This window comes from Camelus bactrianus, chromosome 9 (genome assembly GCF_048773025.1).
Source record: "Camelus bactrianus isolate YW-2024 breed Bactrian camel chromosome 9, ASM4877302v1, whole genome shotgun sequence".
Lineage (NCBI taxonomy): Eukaryota > Metazoa > Chordata > Mammalia > Artiodactyla > Camelidae > Camelus > Camelus bactrianus.
In genome coordinates, this window is record NC_133547.1 from 77,400,636 (window position 1) to 77,413,880 (window position 13,245).

The following is a 13,245-nucleotide window of genomic DNA, read 5'->3' on the forward strand; positions in this document are numbered from 1 at the left end:
TCTCCTCCAAAGATAACGTCCAAGGAACTACCATAGGGGAAAACAAATCATTTTCCAACATAAATGCAGTGTTTCTAAATTAGCAGATAAACTATAATGCAAACCACTCTATTTAACAGATAAAAGGTTTAAGTATTTCTTTAGTCATCACTAAGTTTTGGTTAGACAAACCCCAAATGTAAATATTGAAAGTAATTTATAAGAAATCCATCTTTTAAATGGCTTATAATAATCAAGTTTGGTGTTTTTTCTATTTTGTTTCTTGCTGTTCTCTATTTAGATTTAATAATATAGTATTGGAAAAACTTCCCGTATATGCCTCTAAACATTCCATGTAATGTTACAGCATAGATCTTGCATTTTGAAACTTTCTGAACTACAGATGCATAAAAGCGTATCTTTAGCATTCCATCTTCCTATAACTACTGAATGACTCTTCTAGTGAAAACCCATCAACCTCTTACTAGGAAAGCCAAGATGGAAAACAGCCTGGTGCTTAAAAGAAAGCACAGTTCAAAGCTGTTATGTCCTCTTGTTCTCTTAGTTCACAGATTAAATCAGAAATCAACTGGCAATGTTACATATAATATACTATCCTGTCATTTAGCAGATGACAGCTGAAGACACGGATCATTTTTGTTTCTTAAAGTATATACTTTGTTTTCTCCTGTTTGCAACTCTTCCCTAAGCTAGCTCCGATTTGTTTTCTTTTAAGATTTTCCACCTCCATCTTGCCAAAACAGGACTTGAAATATAAATGGAAAAAAGGGAGAGAACCATTTCTGATGGTTATGGTGAAGCCAAAAAGAAAGAATTTTTCACTGTCACTGTTTGGACTGGCTCATCTTACATTTACTTATTACTGAGTCCTGAGGCTTGAATATTCTGTTTAAGGCACATTAGAGACAAAGCAGTCTCTTGCCAAAAGGCTTTTCCCAGTGTTCACACTGGGAAAAATGGTTTTAAACGGCCCAAAGTGAGTTGCAACCCACAGGAAAAAGTCTAAAAGTCTATAGTCTTCATTTTAGCTCTATGGCCACTTAACAAAGCCCTTTTCTTCTTCCGGAAAGAGAGACTGGACACATTCAAAGGCCTGGGTTCCCAGTGGGAACCCATACATAGTCTTCCCTGGATACACGGACCTCTTCTGAATTGTTTTCAAAATCCTAGGCACTCAACTGAGGAGCAACTGCACAGCTTTCATCCAGCCTACAGAGGTTCTCACCAGCACGACAGTCTAAGAGCCACTGCGCCAACATCTCCTCTAGTCCTTTCACCAGGAAGCCATGAGATGGAAGGCAAAGCACATGGCCTTGAAACCTAACAGTCTCAGGACCTAGAGCAAGCTGTTTCTACTCTGTGGGCTTCCGTTTCCTGTCTATGAAAATGTATATAAAAATATCTACTTCTCAGGGAGTTGATGAAGAGAAAATAATTGGGACACTGATCAAAAATGTCTAATTCATTAGCTATCTGTATTAAGCAAGAAGACAAAAATCATTAAGGAAACTTCTTATGTGCCAATTTGACAATTAAGGCTCCAAGACACTGAGAAACTGCCCCTGGTCAAACAGAAGGAGCGTCAAGGCAGAGGCTCCACTCTGCACTGCCCACGCCTCTCACAACACCACAGGCCACATTCAACATACAGTGCAAACCTGAGCCCTGCAATAGCAGAAATGGTGCTCAGACTTGGGTCCATCAAAGGGAAAATAAAGCCAAAATGATATCCTATGGTGACATCAATCTTCAGAAACAAAGATATTTAAAATGACCAAGTGACCCTTTTGGGGTCTACACACTTACCAGACCTTAAGAAAGCTGGTGGAGAAGAGACGACTGCATCAGGTGAGCTGGCCATTTCAAACTGTTGACTCTAATCATAAGCGTCGCAGGCTAAACTATAGCAATTTTCAAAACTGTTTAGTGAAGGTTAGAAGCAATCAGCATTAGATTAATTAAAAGCAGTGTGAGCAGTTATTAACATGATGCAGTATGCAACAAAGACAATAATTGAGGATCCTTATAATTTTATTTTCTCTTTTATGACTTGAGAATTTGATTTTCTTTGCTTTGATAAATTACATTTGCTTACATGGATGAGGCAGGAAATACATAATAGCCATTTACTAAACATTACATAAAAGTAGCCTCCTTTGTTGAGCAGGGAAGTGATTATGCTACTATGTAACAATGCTCAGAACTTTGCAGTGGCGTCTATATCAGAGTCAGGTTAGTCCAAGTTTCAAACAAAACTCAGTTCTTCTAAAAGTAACAAACAGAATCAGGGTGATTGCCTTGAATGACACAGGAAGTCAACAATTCACTCAAGGAACTTTATAGTCTACACTTCATAGTTACCAGAAGAATCTGAAACTTCAACTAATTGGAGGGATGACTTCAAATGGTATCTCCTTCACTGCTGTGATGATCCAAAACAAAGGAATTAGTCTAACATTTACACTATGTGCTCAACTAGTTTGTACATGAAACTGGATTTAAGTTACTACATTCAACAACAGTTGAATGTTAATAGTTAAATAAAATTTGAATTCTTTTCTCAGTTAAGAAAGAGAAGGTAGGTTTTCAAAGCTTACTGTTATGACATGCAGTTCAGAGGAAATAAGAACGAAGAGGAAAATAAACTCTGTATGTTTATTAAAGGAAAAGAGAAATGCTTTAAAATTTTATGTTGAGGGTAGAGCTCAGTTCCCTGTAAGAAAACTCCAGTTACTCTCTTTGACCAGATGTTATTAACCTAATAACACTTTTTATAGCCCAGATAGACTCATAGTGGTCAGCTCAATACTTCAATATGACACAAAACGTTTGAGAAACAAAAACGTGACTATTCTAAGTAAATGTATTGACTCCAAAGTATACTAAAGACTAATTTTTGAAAAATTCTCTCATACTTAAGTGGTAGTTTTGGTTTAACCCTAAGTAAATAAGTGCACAACTTTTTCAAGGTTTAAAAAGAATGAAATAAACAACAAAGTTAGGGTGAATTTCTCCTGTATGATTTATGAAATTAGACACTTTCTTCAAATTAAAAACAAAACATCGTGCACAACAAACAACTAAGAACGTCATAAATGGGAAAACCCGAAATATAACAGGAAATAATCGAGGAAAAAACAAACAAAAAGGCCAAAATATAATGGTAAATAGCTGACTTTCAATGCAAATGCAGTTAGTTTTCCTACGGTTACGCGTTTCATTGTTCTTAGATTATCAACTTTGACATTAGCATCTCCCACCACTAATTTATATAGTAACATCAATCTTCTAAAAGGAAAGATTGTTAGTTTAAGACTTGTCATTTCCCATCTTTCCTGTTTATAGGGACACTTTAAGTTCAAGATTACGTCCAGCCAGCCAGGAATAAGGGAAGTTTCAATCCTGGCTCTCAGATGAGTTATCAGGCACAAGTGCTAACTTCCAAGTCGTGACTTTGCAATTTTAACAAGTCAGCTCAGGACACTTGAACCGTTTGTTGTAACTGCCTGCGCAGCGTATTCTGACCCACGTGGCCTTGGGTTTGAGAGCCACAACTGGGAACTATGCGGCCCGGGGCCACTTGCCCAGGAAAGGGGCCCACTTCCTTCTGAGCCCTAACTACGCTCAACATGACCTCCTTCGTGGCCTGAGGCCACGTCCCCATCATTTTCTGCCACATAGATAACTGGCTAGAGCTCAGAACTTGTGAGTAATGTGAATGGGAGATATGAAACAAGGTAATGAGCTGCCGCCGGTTTTCTAGGACCAGAAAATAGTCATATTCAAGAATGACTTTCGGGGAGGAATATACGTAGGGAGAACACTCCAGGCCGCCGCCTGATTTCTAAGACAGAAGCCTCCAGGCGAAGTCGGCACCACCACTTACTTTCCGAGGGGGAACACACACGAAGTAGAGTTGAGGGAACATAACGGAGTAAAGGTGGGCCAACCACCTAATTTCTAGACATGGGGCGGAGACATCAAAAGGAAGGCAGGGACCACCGCTTGCTTTCCAAGGGTAAACACGCGAGCACACGTTCTTTCCAGGACACCCGTCTGCCTCCCGCCCAAGGCGCCTGCGGGGTAGCACCGCCCACGGTGCGGGGGAAGGGGTGGCGCCCCAGCCAGTCAAACCTGAGCGCTTGGTCCGGGCTCTCCGCTCCAAGACCTTCCAGTTTACTTCGGCCACGAGCCCCGCCATCGCGCTCGGGCCGCCGCCTCGGCCACCACCCCCGGGGCCGCCTGTCAACTCCGCCCAGCCGGCCCCGCCCCCCCCGCGCGACACTGTCGGGAGGCGCGCCGGCCGGAAGTGAGCGCGAGGGCGAGCTTCAGCCCAGCTCCGCGGCCTCCGAGCGTCAGAGGGGCGGCCCTCGGGGAGAGGGCGAGGGGACCTGGCTACCGATCGTACGGGCGTCGGGCTGCGCCCTTGCTCTCGAGGCCGGCGTCACGGTGCTTTCCGGCTGCCGTCAAGCGCGGCAGTGGGCCGGCGGGCGGGGGCCGAGAGGCTGCCATGGCGGCGGCGGGCCGGCTGCCGGGCTCCTCCTGGGTGTTGCTGGCGCTGCTGCTCTGGGGGCTTGCTCTGCTGGGAGTCGGGCCGGCCCCGGCGCGGGCGCTGCACAACGTCACGGCCGAGCTCTTTGGGGCCGAGGCCTGGGGCACCCTGGCGGCCTTCGGAGACCTCAACTCTGACAAGCAGACGGACCTCTTCGTCCTGCGGGAAAGTCAGTGCTTGCCCGGCCCTCCCTCTGTCCGCGTGCCCCTCTCGCTGTTCCCCACACCCTGTGCCTGGACGGCCAGTCCTCTTGCATTTCCCGGCCTTTCTGTCTCAGCCTTGTCTCTCTCCCTTATCTCCAGCATCTTTTGACAGCTTGCCGGTATTCTCCATCTTTTCTGAACCCAGGTCCTGGCCCGGCCGCTCCACAGTTTGATTCACCCCTACAAGCCCTGGAAGCTCCCCGGTTGTTGTGTTTCCTGAGAAGTCCGCGGCCTTCACTCACGCACCCCGTCCTCTTCATGGAATCACCTGCCTTCCGAAGTCCTTCCTGATTCCCCGTAGTCTTTATAGTTTGCGCCTTTTGCCTCTCAAGTCCCCTTCATTACTGTCTGTTTTACTTTCTCCAGCCTCCCACTTTGATGAACTGGAAAAGGTGCAACTGACAATTTCCTCTTATAGGGGATTTCTCCCTGCCTCACTGACCTAATTCACACGCCTCTCCCTCTGTCAGCGTCCCAGGCTTCTTGAAAACTACTGTAGTAGCCCTCCCAAGGCCCTAAACACTCCACAGCTCAAACAAGCATTTTGCAGGGACCAGTAGTAAACCCAGCGTCTCCTTGGGAAAAGATTCTCAAACTGCAGGTTTTTCTCTCTTCTGAGCTGCCTAGTCTTTGCAAAAAAACTTGCTTGCTTTGGTCACCATCCTTCTATTTCAAATCTCTTCTTTCTTTGCCAGCTTGAGATTCTTGGGAGTTCTTTGTTTTAATCATCACTAAACAAACTTTTTTGTAGGTCGTGATGCTGACAATTGGCATTAGACCGTCTTAGTGTTTGTTCTTGAATACCCACAAAGCAGGTACTATTTAAGGTCAAGGCTGTGAAGGAAGGAAGTGAAGCTCTTACGCAGAATTTGACTGACAAGATCTTGTCCTGGATTTCTTGGGGCCCTTGCCAGGACCTGAGAGGCTCTTGTGGACCCTGGATATTTTCCTTTCTCTGTATGACTGTCTATTGCAAGGAGGGTACATACTGTCTAACCTGTAGCTACGCTGTCCAAACTGGGAACAGAGACTCTCCCCTTAACTTTAAAGATGCCTTGTGTTTGATTAAACAATTTGAAAAGTCTGTTCCAATGAGTGCTCATTGAGCTCCAAAAACACATCAACCTGGGAGATGGTTCTGTCAGAGCCACAAAAGGGTGGTCTTGGAGGAGTCAGTGTTTTCTGCTTTAATACAAAAAAATCATGTCCTTGTTACTAGTCAGATAACTACAAATTGGAGTTCCCTGTGCCCTTGGTGTGATGCAGCTGTGTGATGAACTGAAGCGATTTATAAAGGGCTGAGTTGTCAGTTTGGGGGAAAAAAGTCTTGACATATACTATAGTTATAAAGCATGTTCTTTTTGTGCTTCTTTTAAGTCAGTCTACCTGACTCTTGGCAGAAGCCATTGGCCCCAGTTTGTCTTGCGCAACTATGTTTTCCCATGTTCATCTTTACAGTTTCTCTGCTGCTTTGAATATTGAGTTTGTAATACACTATTAGGAATCCCCATCCCATTAGTCTAAAAGGACTGACCTTGAAATAGCTAACGAACTAGAGTGAAATAAAAGTTTTCTTGTTGAGAGCAGTGCCCAGAAAGCTGCTTGTAACCACTTGTAACCATTGGGAAACGTTTTTCTAATATGTATTCCCTTCTTTTAGGAAATGATTTAATCGTCTTTTTGGCAGACCAGAACGCACCCTATTTTAAACCCAAAGTAGAAGTATCCTTGAAGTAAGTACAAATGTATTTGTTTCTATACAACCGTCATTAGTATAATAATAGATATACAATAACTAGTTGAATTATCTTTGAAATCAATTTTACTCTAATGTGATGTGATACAGAACCACTAGTCATGAGGTATGAGTAGCAAGTGATTTGTTAGGAAAATCAGTGAGCATACCAAAAGTTCAAAAATGATTTACTTTAAAAAATAAACAATTTTGACTGGATTCAGTTCTCTTCCTTCATTAGCAACCTCCAGTCCCTTGCAATCAGATATGCTTTCTCAAATGTCTTGGGAATTGTCCCTCATCCTGAGTGTTCCTGTGGGAGCGGCTCACTCATAGACTCATCGTGTCAACTGTGTGTTTTGTGGGTGGTGGGAGGGAGAAGTTTGCACTGGGGTCAGTGACCTCTGTTCTAATTTTTTTGTTTATTGACTAATATGTAGTGACTCACAGGTGACTAATAGGTGATTTGGAGGAAATTCAAGTCAAGCTGAATTTTTCAAATGTTCAAATAATAGTTCTATGTGTTTTTTTTTTTTTTAATATGATTTGCATTGCATAAAACACACTGACCCTCAGTGAGCCAATACAGTTTTGAAACTACGAGAAGCAAGGATTGATTGCTGATGGGTTCAGTGAGGAAGAGATGAGTCAGCACAGGCTAAAGTGGCAGCTTCTAGAAAGTCATGGAACTTGAGCTTGACCTTAAGATAAGTAAAATTTAAGTGAGGGCTTTCAAGTTTGGGAACACAGTGTTAACGAGAGATGGCAGTAGAAACAGAATGTTGTGAAGAGGAGATGGAGAGATTTGCCTGGCAGAAGTGGAAGGTACACTTTGGAGAGTTATGGACCAGAAAGATGGGATCAAGTCAGACTAGGAACCTTCATAAATATCAGAAAGAATTGAACTAATTCCCGTGAGAAGTGGGGAATGATTGCAAGTCCTTGTTTAAAGGAGAGGTGATGAAAATGGTATTTTAAATTGATTTGATTTACTTGTTAACCCTGTGCAGGAAGAATTGGTATGTAGAAAGATTAGCCATTACTTAGGAAACTGTTTTAAAAATTTAAGATGTCCCCATATGGGCTAATTAATGCATGCTCTGATTCTACAGTATTTAACTTAAACTCATACATATGTAAAAAAAAAAATTGGCCTTCAGTTAGAACATTGATATATGGAGGGAAAGTTATAAATGGATAAACAGGAGTGGATCCCTCTTGAGGAATGTTCTGAGGTAACTGAATGTCAGCATGCTTGGAGTAGGAAGAGAAGTTGATAAATATTACGTACAAGAAATGAATTGCCTAGAAGTGATTTTTCATGGAAGATTAAAAGTTAAGGAATCTATAGGATATTAAGGACTTGGTTCCCTGAATTTGTTTTTTTTTTTAATCCTCATTTCCTTTTCTTTAATATAATGTTGTTTTATATACTTCTAAAATTTAGGAACTCTTGCATTTTATTTTATTTATTTAGTATGTTTTTCAAAAAAATAACTGTCCTTCACCGTTTTCTTCCCTCATTCCCCTGTTCCCTTCTCAAATGCAACCTCTTTTAATACTTCTGGCTGTTTTCTGGTGTTTATTTCTATATTTTAAAATAAATTTTAACACTAAAATTTCTTGAGTTATCATCTTTATCTCTTGGATTTGTTGTAGTTGTTGTTGTTAGCATAGACAGAGATTTAGCATTTTCAAATGATCTCCATCTCCATATAGTTACATGTTGTATTTTTAGCTAGGTCAGTAATCATTGTATACATTCTAGCCATCCAGATTATGTGTACAATATTTCATTTCTCTAGTTTTTCCTTCCTAGAGTAAATTATTATTTTTTAAAAAATAAATTGCATCATTTTCTTGGTACATATTCTTAATTTCTCCGCAGACATTCCACCATATCTTCCATATACCTTTTGTGCATTTTCCCCCCCAGTGAGTCCTCTGCACTCCTCCCCGATCTGAATTCATTCTCTGGGGCTTCTGCAAAGGTATTATTTGGAGACTTTCCCTTTGTTAGTCTTCATTTGAGCCCTATTTCTTGCATCCTGTGGCATTTTGTTCTTCGCTTCTTCATTTACTTCACTGGAGTGTATCTTTCAGGAAATTCCTGAGAAAGGGTGCATGAGTATGTCCTTCCATTTCCAAAACCTTTTTCTATTCACTCTTTGATTGGTCTGTAGTCTTCTAGCTTCATGGGTTGCTCTTTTAAAATCCAGTGCTGGTTTTTTTTCCCCATAATCCTTCAAATATGACTTATTTTATTTTTAATTTTGGAAGCTAGGATCTCTTCTTTATCGTTTTTCTCTGAAACTTCATAATGTATTTTAGAGTAGATTACTTTTCATTTATTACTCTGGGCATTAGGTGGGCCCCTTCAATCTGGAGGCTTCTATCCTTGAGGACTTTTTGAAATGTTCTTATATTATTTCTTTGATTATTATTATTTTTTATTCTCTATCTCAGGAATTCCTATGAGTTGGTTATTGGACTGCTTGAATCCATCCTTTATTTCTTTACTTTATCTGTGGGTTTTTTTTTTTTCATTTTGTGTCCCCCCCCAACCAGAAGTTTTCTCAGTTTTATCTTAAGCTTTCTATTGAAATTTTTTACGTTAGCTGTCATATTTTTTATCTTTAAGAAGTATTTTTTGTTCTCGTATTGTTTTCTCTTGACATGCTGTTCTTTTTTTTTTTAATGGATATATTTCCTTCTCTTACATCTTCAAGCGTAGCTTTAAAATTTTCTTTTGTTCTCTCCACTCTTTCTGTTTCCTTCAGGTTCTTTATTGCTATGTTTTGGCTTTCTTTAATATTTGTGGTTTTCTCCAAAAGGCAGGTGTCTACTTATTATACAATACTAAGAATAAGGTACTAAAGCACTAATTGTAAACTGCATGGTGGGACTCTTGCCCTAATGATGTGTTCCTGGCAGATGGCATCCTAGGAATTTGGCAGGGACTGGGGCAAGGGCCAAACTGTTCCTTTTATAGGCTATTAACTCCTTGTTTTTAGCTTAAGGCCAAAATCTTACCCTTTCCTGTAACTTAAATTTAATTCCTGAAACTTCCCACAGATAAACTACTTGATTGAACAAGAGGGAGAAAGGACCTTCACTCACAATACAGATTTTTGATTTAACCTGTTTTTAGCCTTGTGCCTCACTTTTGTCTATTTCTGATGACTCCAAATTCTGAGACTTTCAGAGATTCTTCAGGGCATAAAGCTTCTTGATCCTTTTTCTCCAAGCATTTTAGCTTACACAGCTGACCCTGGAACAATATGGGTCTGAACTGCACAGGTACACTTCTACACAGATTTTTTTCACTAAATACATACAGCAGTACTACACCATCTGCAATTGGTTGCACCTGTGAATGCAGAACTGCAGATATGGAGGGCCAGCTCTAACGTTATACGCAGATTTTTACTGCATGATGGGTCAGCACCCCCAATCCCGTGCATTCTTCATGGATCAACTGTAAGTTTCCATGCCATGCTAAGTCAGTTAGCATCCCTCTATTTGTTATATCCTTTCATCATTTTTTTGTCTTTGACGGTTATACTTTCTAAAAAAATAAAAAATAAAAATTCCACATCATTTTAGTCAGTTCTGTGAAAGAAGAAGAGGTAAATACATGTGGAAATCTGATATCTTTAGAACGTCTACTTCCTATTTTTATAACCATTTGGAAGCTGGGCAGTTTTAGAAATAAAATCTGGTTAAGTACCCATCTAACCCTTTGTAGTATGTTACTCTCTGTTTCAGGGTACTTTTGGCCACCAAATCATGAGTGTATTTGGACAAGTATTACTGACAAGTATGTGCAGTGTGTGTGACTGTACATGCAAACACATGTACACATCAGTGATATACACTGTAGATGCAGCTTACTTAGCAGCACGTGTGGTTGCTGTATCTTTATTTTTAAAGACCAGATATTTTTCATGGGAAAGTTAAAGTATTGTTAGAATTCTTTGAGGAAACTGGCATTACAATGGGCTAACACAACTGAATTTGAATTTCAGCTATTCCATTTAACTAGCTGTTTAATACTGGAAACAGCTTAATCACTCCAAACATTCAGTTTCCTATCTGTTGTCATGGAGATTAAATTAGCAGGTAATAGCTATTAAGTACTTCATGTAGTATCTGACACATAGTAAGTAGCTGCATTAAAATAAAGCTATTATTATATTGTTTTTCTTAATCTTATCCTTTTCAGTATTTTCCTCATCTTCACTTTAATTAAAACCTATTTTATATATATTTTTATATTGATACCATTTAGAAAATAATTGTCCATAGACTGGAAACATACTGTCTTACTATTTGCCCTTAAGTAGAATTAAATATAAATTGAATTTAAGGCCTACTTGTAGGTTGGGTCACTCAGACAACATTATGACAAGACTCCAGAATGTTTTGTTAAGTTTTCAAGTTTAATATAAATAATTTTAAAATTGTTCTATTATTAAAAATGTAAAATTCGGTATATATGTTTTGATAGTGTATTGCCAGGATTGGTTAAAAAAAGAACTTATTTTTCATTGTGAATCTTGAAAGGCTTTTAGAAATATAATGATTATTTAGTCTTCACTGTAGATTTCAAATCTGCATTAAAATCCAAAATTAAGTATTTCATAAATGATATCTTTTAATGTATAAAATGACAGTGATATGCCTCACTGCTTTAGCAGTTGATAATGAACCTCCATTTGTTATAAACACCATCATATGTCCTGATCTCTTTAAGAAAAAAACTAGGTAAAAAGACTAAGCTAGTGCTTAAATGTAAAACTGAGCTTCTTCCTAGTAAAGATTTCATATTTTTCTTGTTTCCTGAGACTCTCTGCATTCATCCTGAATTCTTTAGTAGACGAAAAAGGCCTACATACGTGAAGAATTATAAGATATCAAAGAAAAGAATGAAATTAACCAGTTCTGTGAGAAATAGACTCATAGACATAGAATACAGACTTGTGGTTGCCAAGGGGGTGGGGGGTGGGAAGAGATAGGCTGGGATTTCAAAATTGTAGAATAGATAAACAAGATTATGCTGTATAGCACAGGGAAATAAATACAAGATCTTATGGTAGCTCACAAAGAAAGGAATGTGACAATGAATATATATATGTTCATGTATAATTGAAAAATTGTGCTCTACACTGGAATTTGACACAACATTGTAAAATGATTATAAATCAATAAAAATGTTAAAAAAAGAAATTAATCAGTTCTGTGAATGTTTAAATTTTGCATTGAAAATATTTTTGTACGGTACAAATATAGAGGCCACTTTTCTTTTATAACTCTGTTGCTTCTTAAGATGTTTGTTTCTTTCAGGAATCACAGTACATTGATAACAAGCGTAGTCCCGGGGGATTATGATGGAGATTCACAAATGGATGTCCTTCTGACATATCTTCCCAAAAATCATGCCAGCGGTGAATTAGGAGCTGTTATCTGCTGGGGACAAAATCAAACATTAGGTGAATTTGCTTTAAGAGTTCTTAATATTTAATACTGGATATTAAAGGAAAAATGTGCCTGATATTCTTGAAAAGTCTATTTTCTGATTTTTCTTTTTCCACCTGGAAGTGGTCTGGGGTCAGTTCTAGACACAAAGTCTACACTTGTTAGCTTAAGGAAGAGGGAGATTTATTAAACGGTTTTTATGACTTATAGAGTTACTGGGATAGCTAAAGAATAGACACTAGGTTGAACTTTCAGGAACAGTCTTCAAAGCCTTCAAAGAAGCTACTGCTTTTTTACTATCAGAAAGTGGCCAGTTGCACAACAGCTGCTAAAATGACTCTTGCTCACCAGCAGAATGGGTGCCCTGAACCCTGCCTCTTGATGCTCACAATTCAGTGATCAGACATTGAGACAGAAATGGCAGAAACACGGCCTTCACCTCATTCCTGCCTTCCAAAACTCATAGTGTATCTGATTGGCAAGACTTGCATTTCATTTAGAATCTCGATGCAAGTATATCTGGGAAATGCTATTTTTGGTTTCTAGTCTCTCCAGTATAGGAAAGCACAAAAAGATTAAAGGTTGAGAGTCAGTCTGCCATATCCACCCACAAATCTTCAAGTCTTCTTTGAAAAGCCAATTAATTATACTTAAATGGACAGCCTCGTTCATGGAGCCAGATTTCAAGGGCAGGTGAAGGGGAGGAGGACGTGGACATTTTAGAGTCAAGTAGTTTTGCATATCTTGGCTTCTTGACACCAAAACCTTGTCAACTGCTGTAGTGCTAAATTGTATTTAAAGAAGACTTATCTAAGATATTTTCAGCTTGAAGCCTCAAAAGGGAGTTACTGTAATGATGGTCTTCACTGTACCAATATTTTATCTTTACGTATTTGATGTTCATTTAAGTTATAGTGTCTCACTAATGGTAATAGTTGAAATTAATTAGAGATGAATTTTGAAAAGGATATTTTCCCCTAAGTACAGATATCAAAAATAATATAAAGTGCCTGTTCATTTATATATTTTCTTCTTTTAAAGATCCTAGCAATATGACTGTACTCAATAGGACTTTTCAAGACGAACCACTAATTATGGAGTAAGTATGTGCTTGCTTCTCTTTGAATGATTTCAAACTTACAAACATAAAATAAAATTTCTCACGTAAGAAACTACTTTGTTAAGTAGTATTGACTCTAATTCATTCTCGCTTGGAAGCTGATGGGAGCCTGTACTCTTGACTATATGATATTTATTTGTCGTGATAGAAGATAGAG

The 13,245-nt window shown here is 39.1% G+C and overlaps 2 protein-coding genes across 7 annotated transcripts in view; one reads left to right on the forward strand and one right to left on the reverse strand.

Moving 5' to 3' along the window:
• Nucleotides 1–4,292, reverse strand: part of PHKB (phosphorylase kinase regulatory subunit beta) — a 164,456-nt gene extending 160,164 nt beyond the window's left edge. For 2 of the 6 annotated variants that reach the window (XM_074370803.1, XM_074370804.1), the window contains exon 1: nucleotides 4,135–4,292. In XM_074370803.1, the coding sequence (XP_074226904.1) occupies nucleotides 4,135–4,201 (67 nt within the window). In that variant the 5' untranslated portion in view covers nucleotides 4,202–4,292. Of the gene's footprint in view, nucleotides 1–1,806; nucleotides 1,920–4,134 lie in introns of all 6 variants that reach the window. The other 4 variants (XM_010950192.3, XM_074370806.1, XM_074370802.1 and 1 more) reach the window with 4 other exon arrangements.
• An 84-nt stretch (nucleotides 4,293–4,376) lies between these two features.
• ITFG1 (integrin alpha FG-GAP repeat containing 1) overlaps nucleotides 4,377–13,245 on the forward strand; it is a 206,946-nt gene continuing 198,077 nt past the window's right edge. Inside the window, exons 1-4 of the mRNA XM_010950191.3 lie at nucleotides 4,377–4,721; nucleotides 6,416–6,488; nucleotides 11,837–11,982; nucleotides 13,010–13,067. Coding sequence (XP_010948493.3) covers nucleotides 4,511–4,721; nucleotides 6,416–6,488; nucleotides 11,837–11,982; nucleotides 13,010–13,067 — 488 coding nt within the window. The 5' untranslated portion in view covers nucleotides 4,377–4,510. The remainder of the gene's footprint in view (nucleotides 4,722–6,415; nucleotides 6,489–11,836; nucleotides 11,983–13,009; nucleotides 13,068–13,245) is intronic.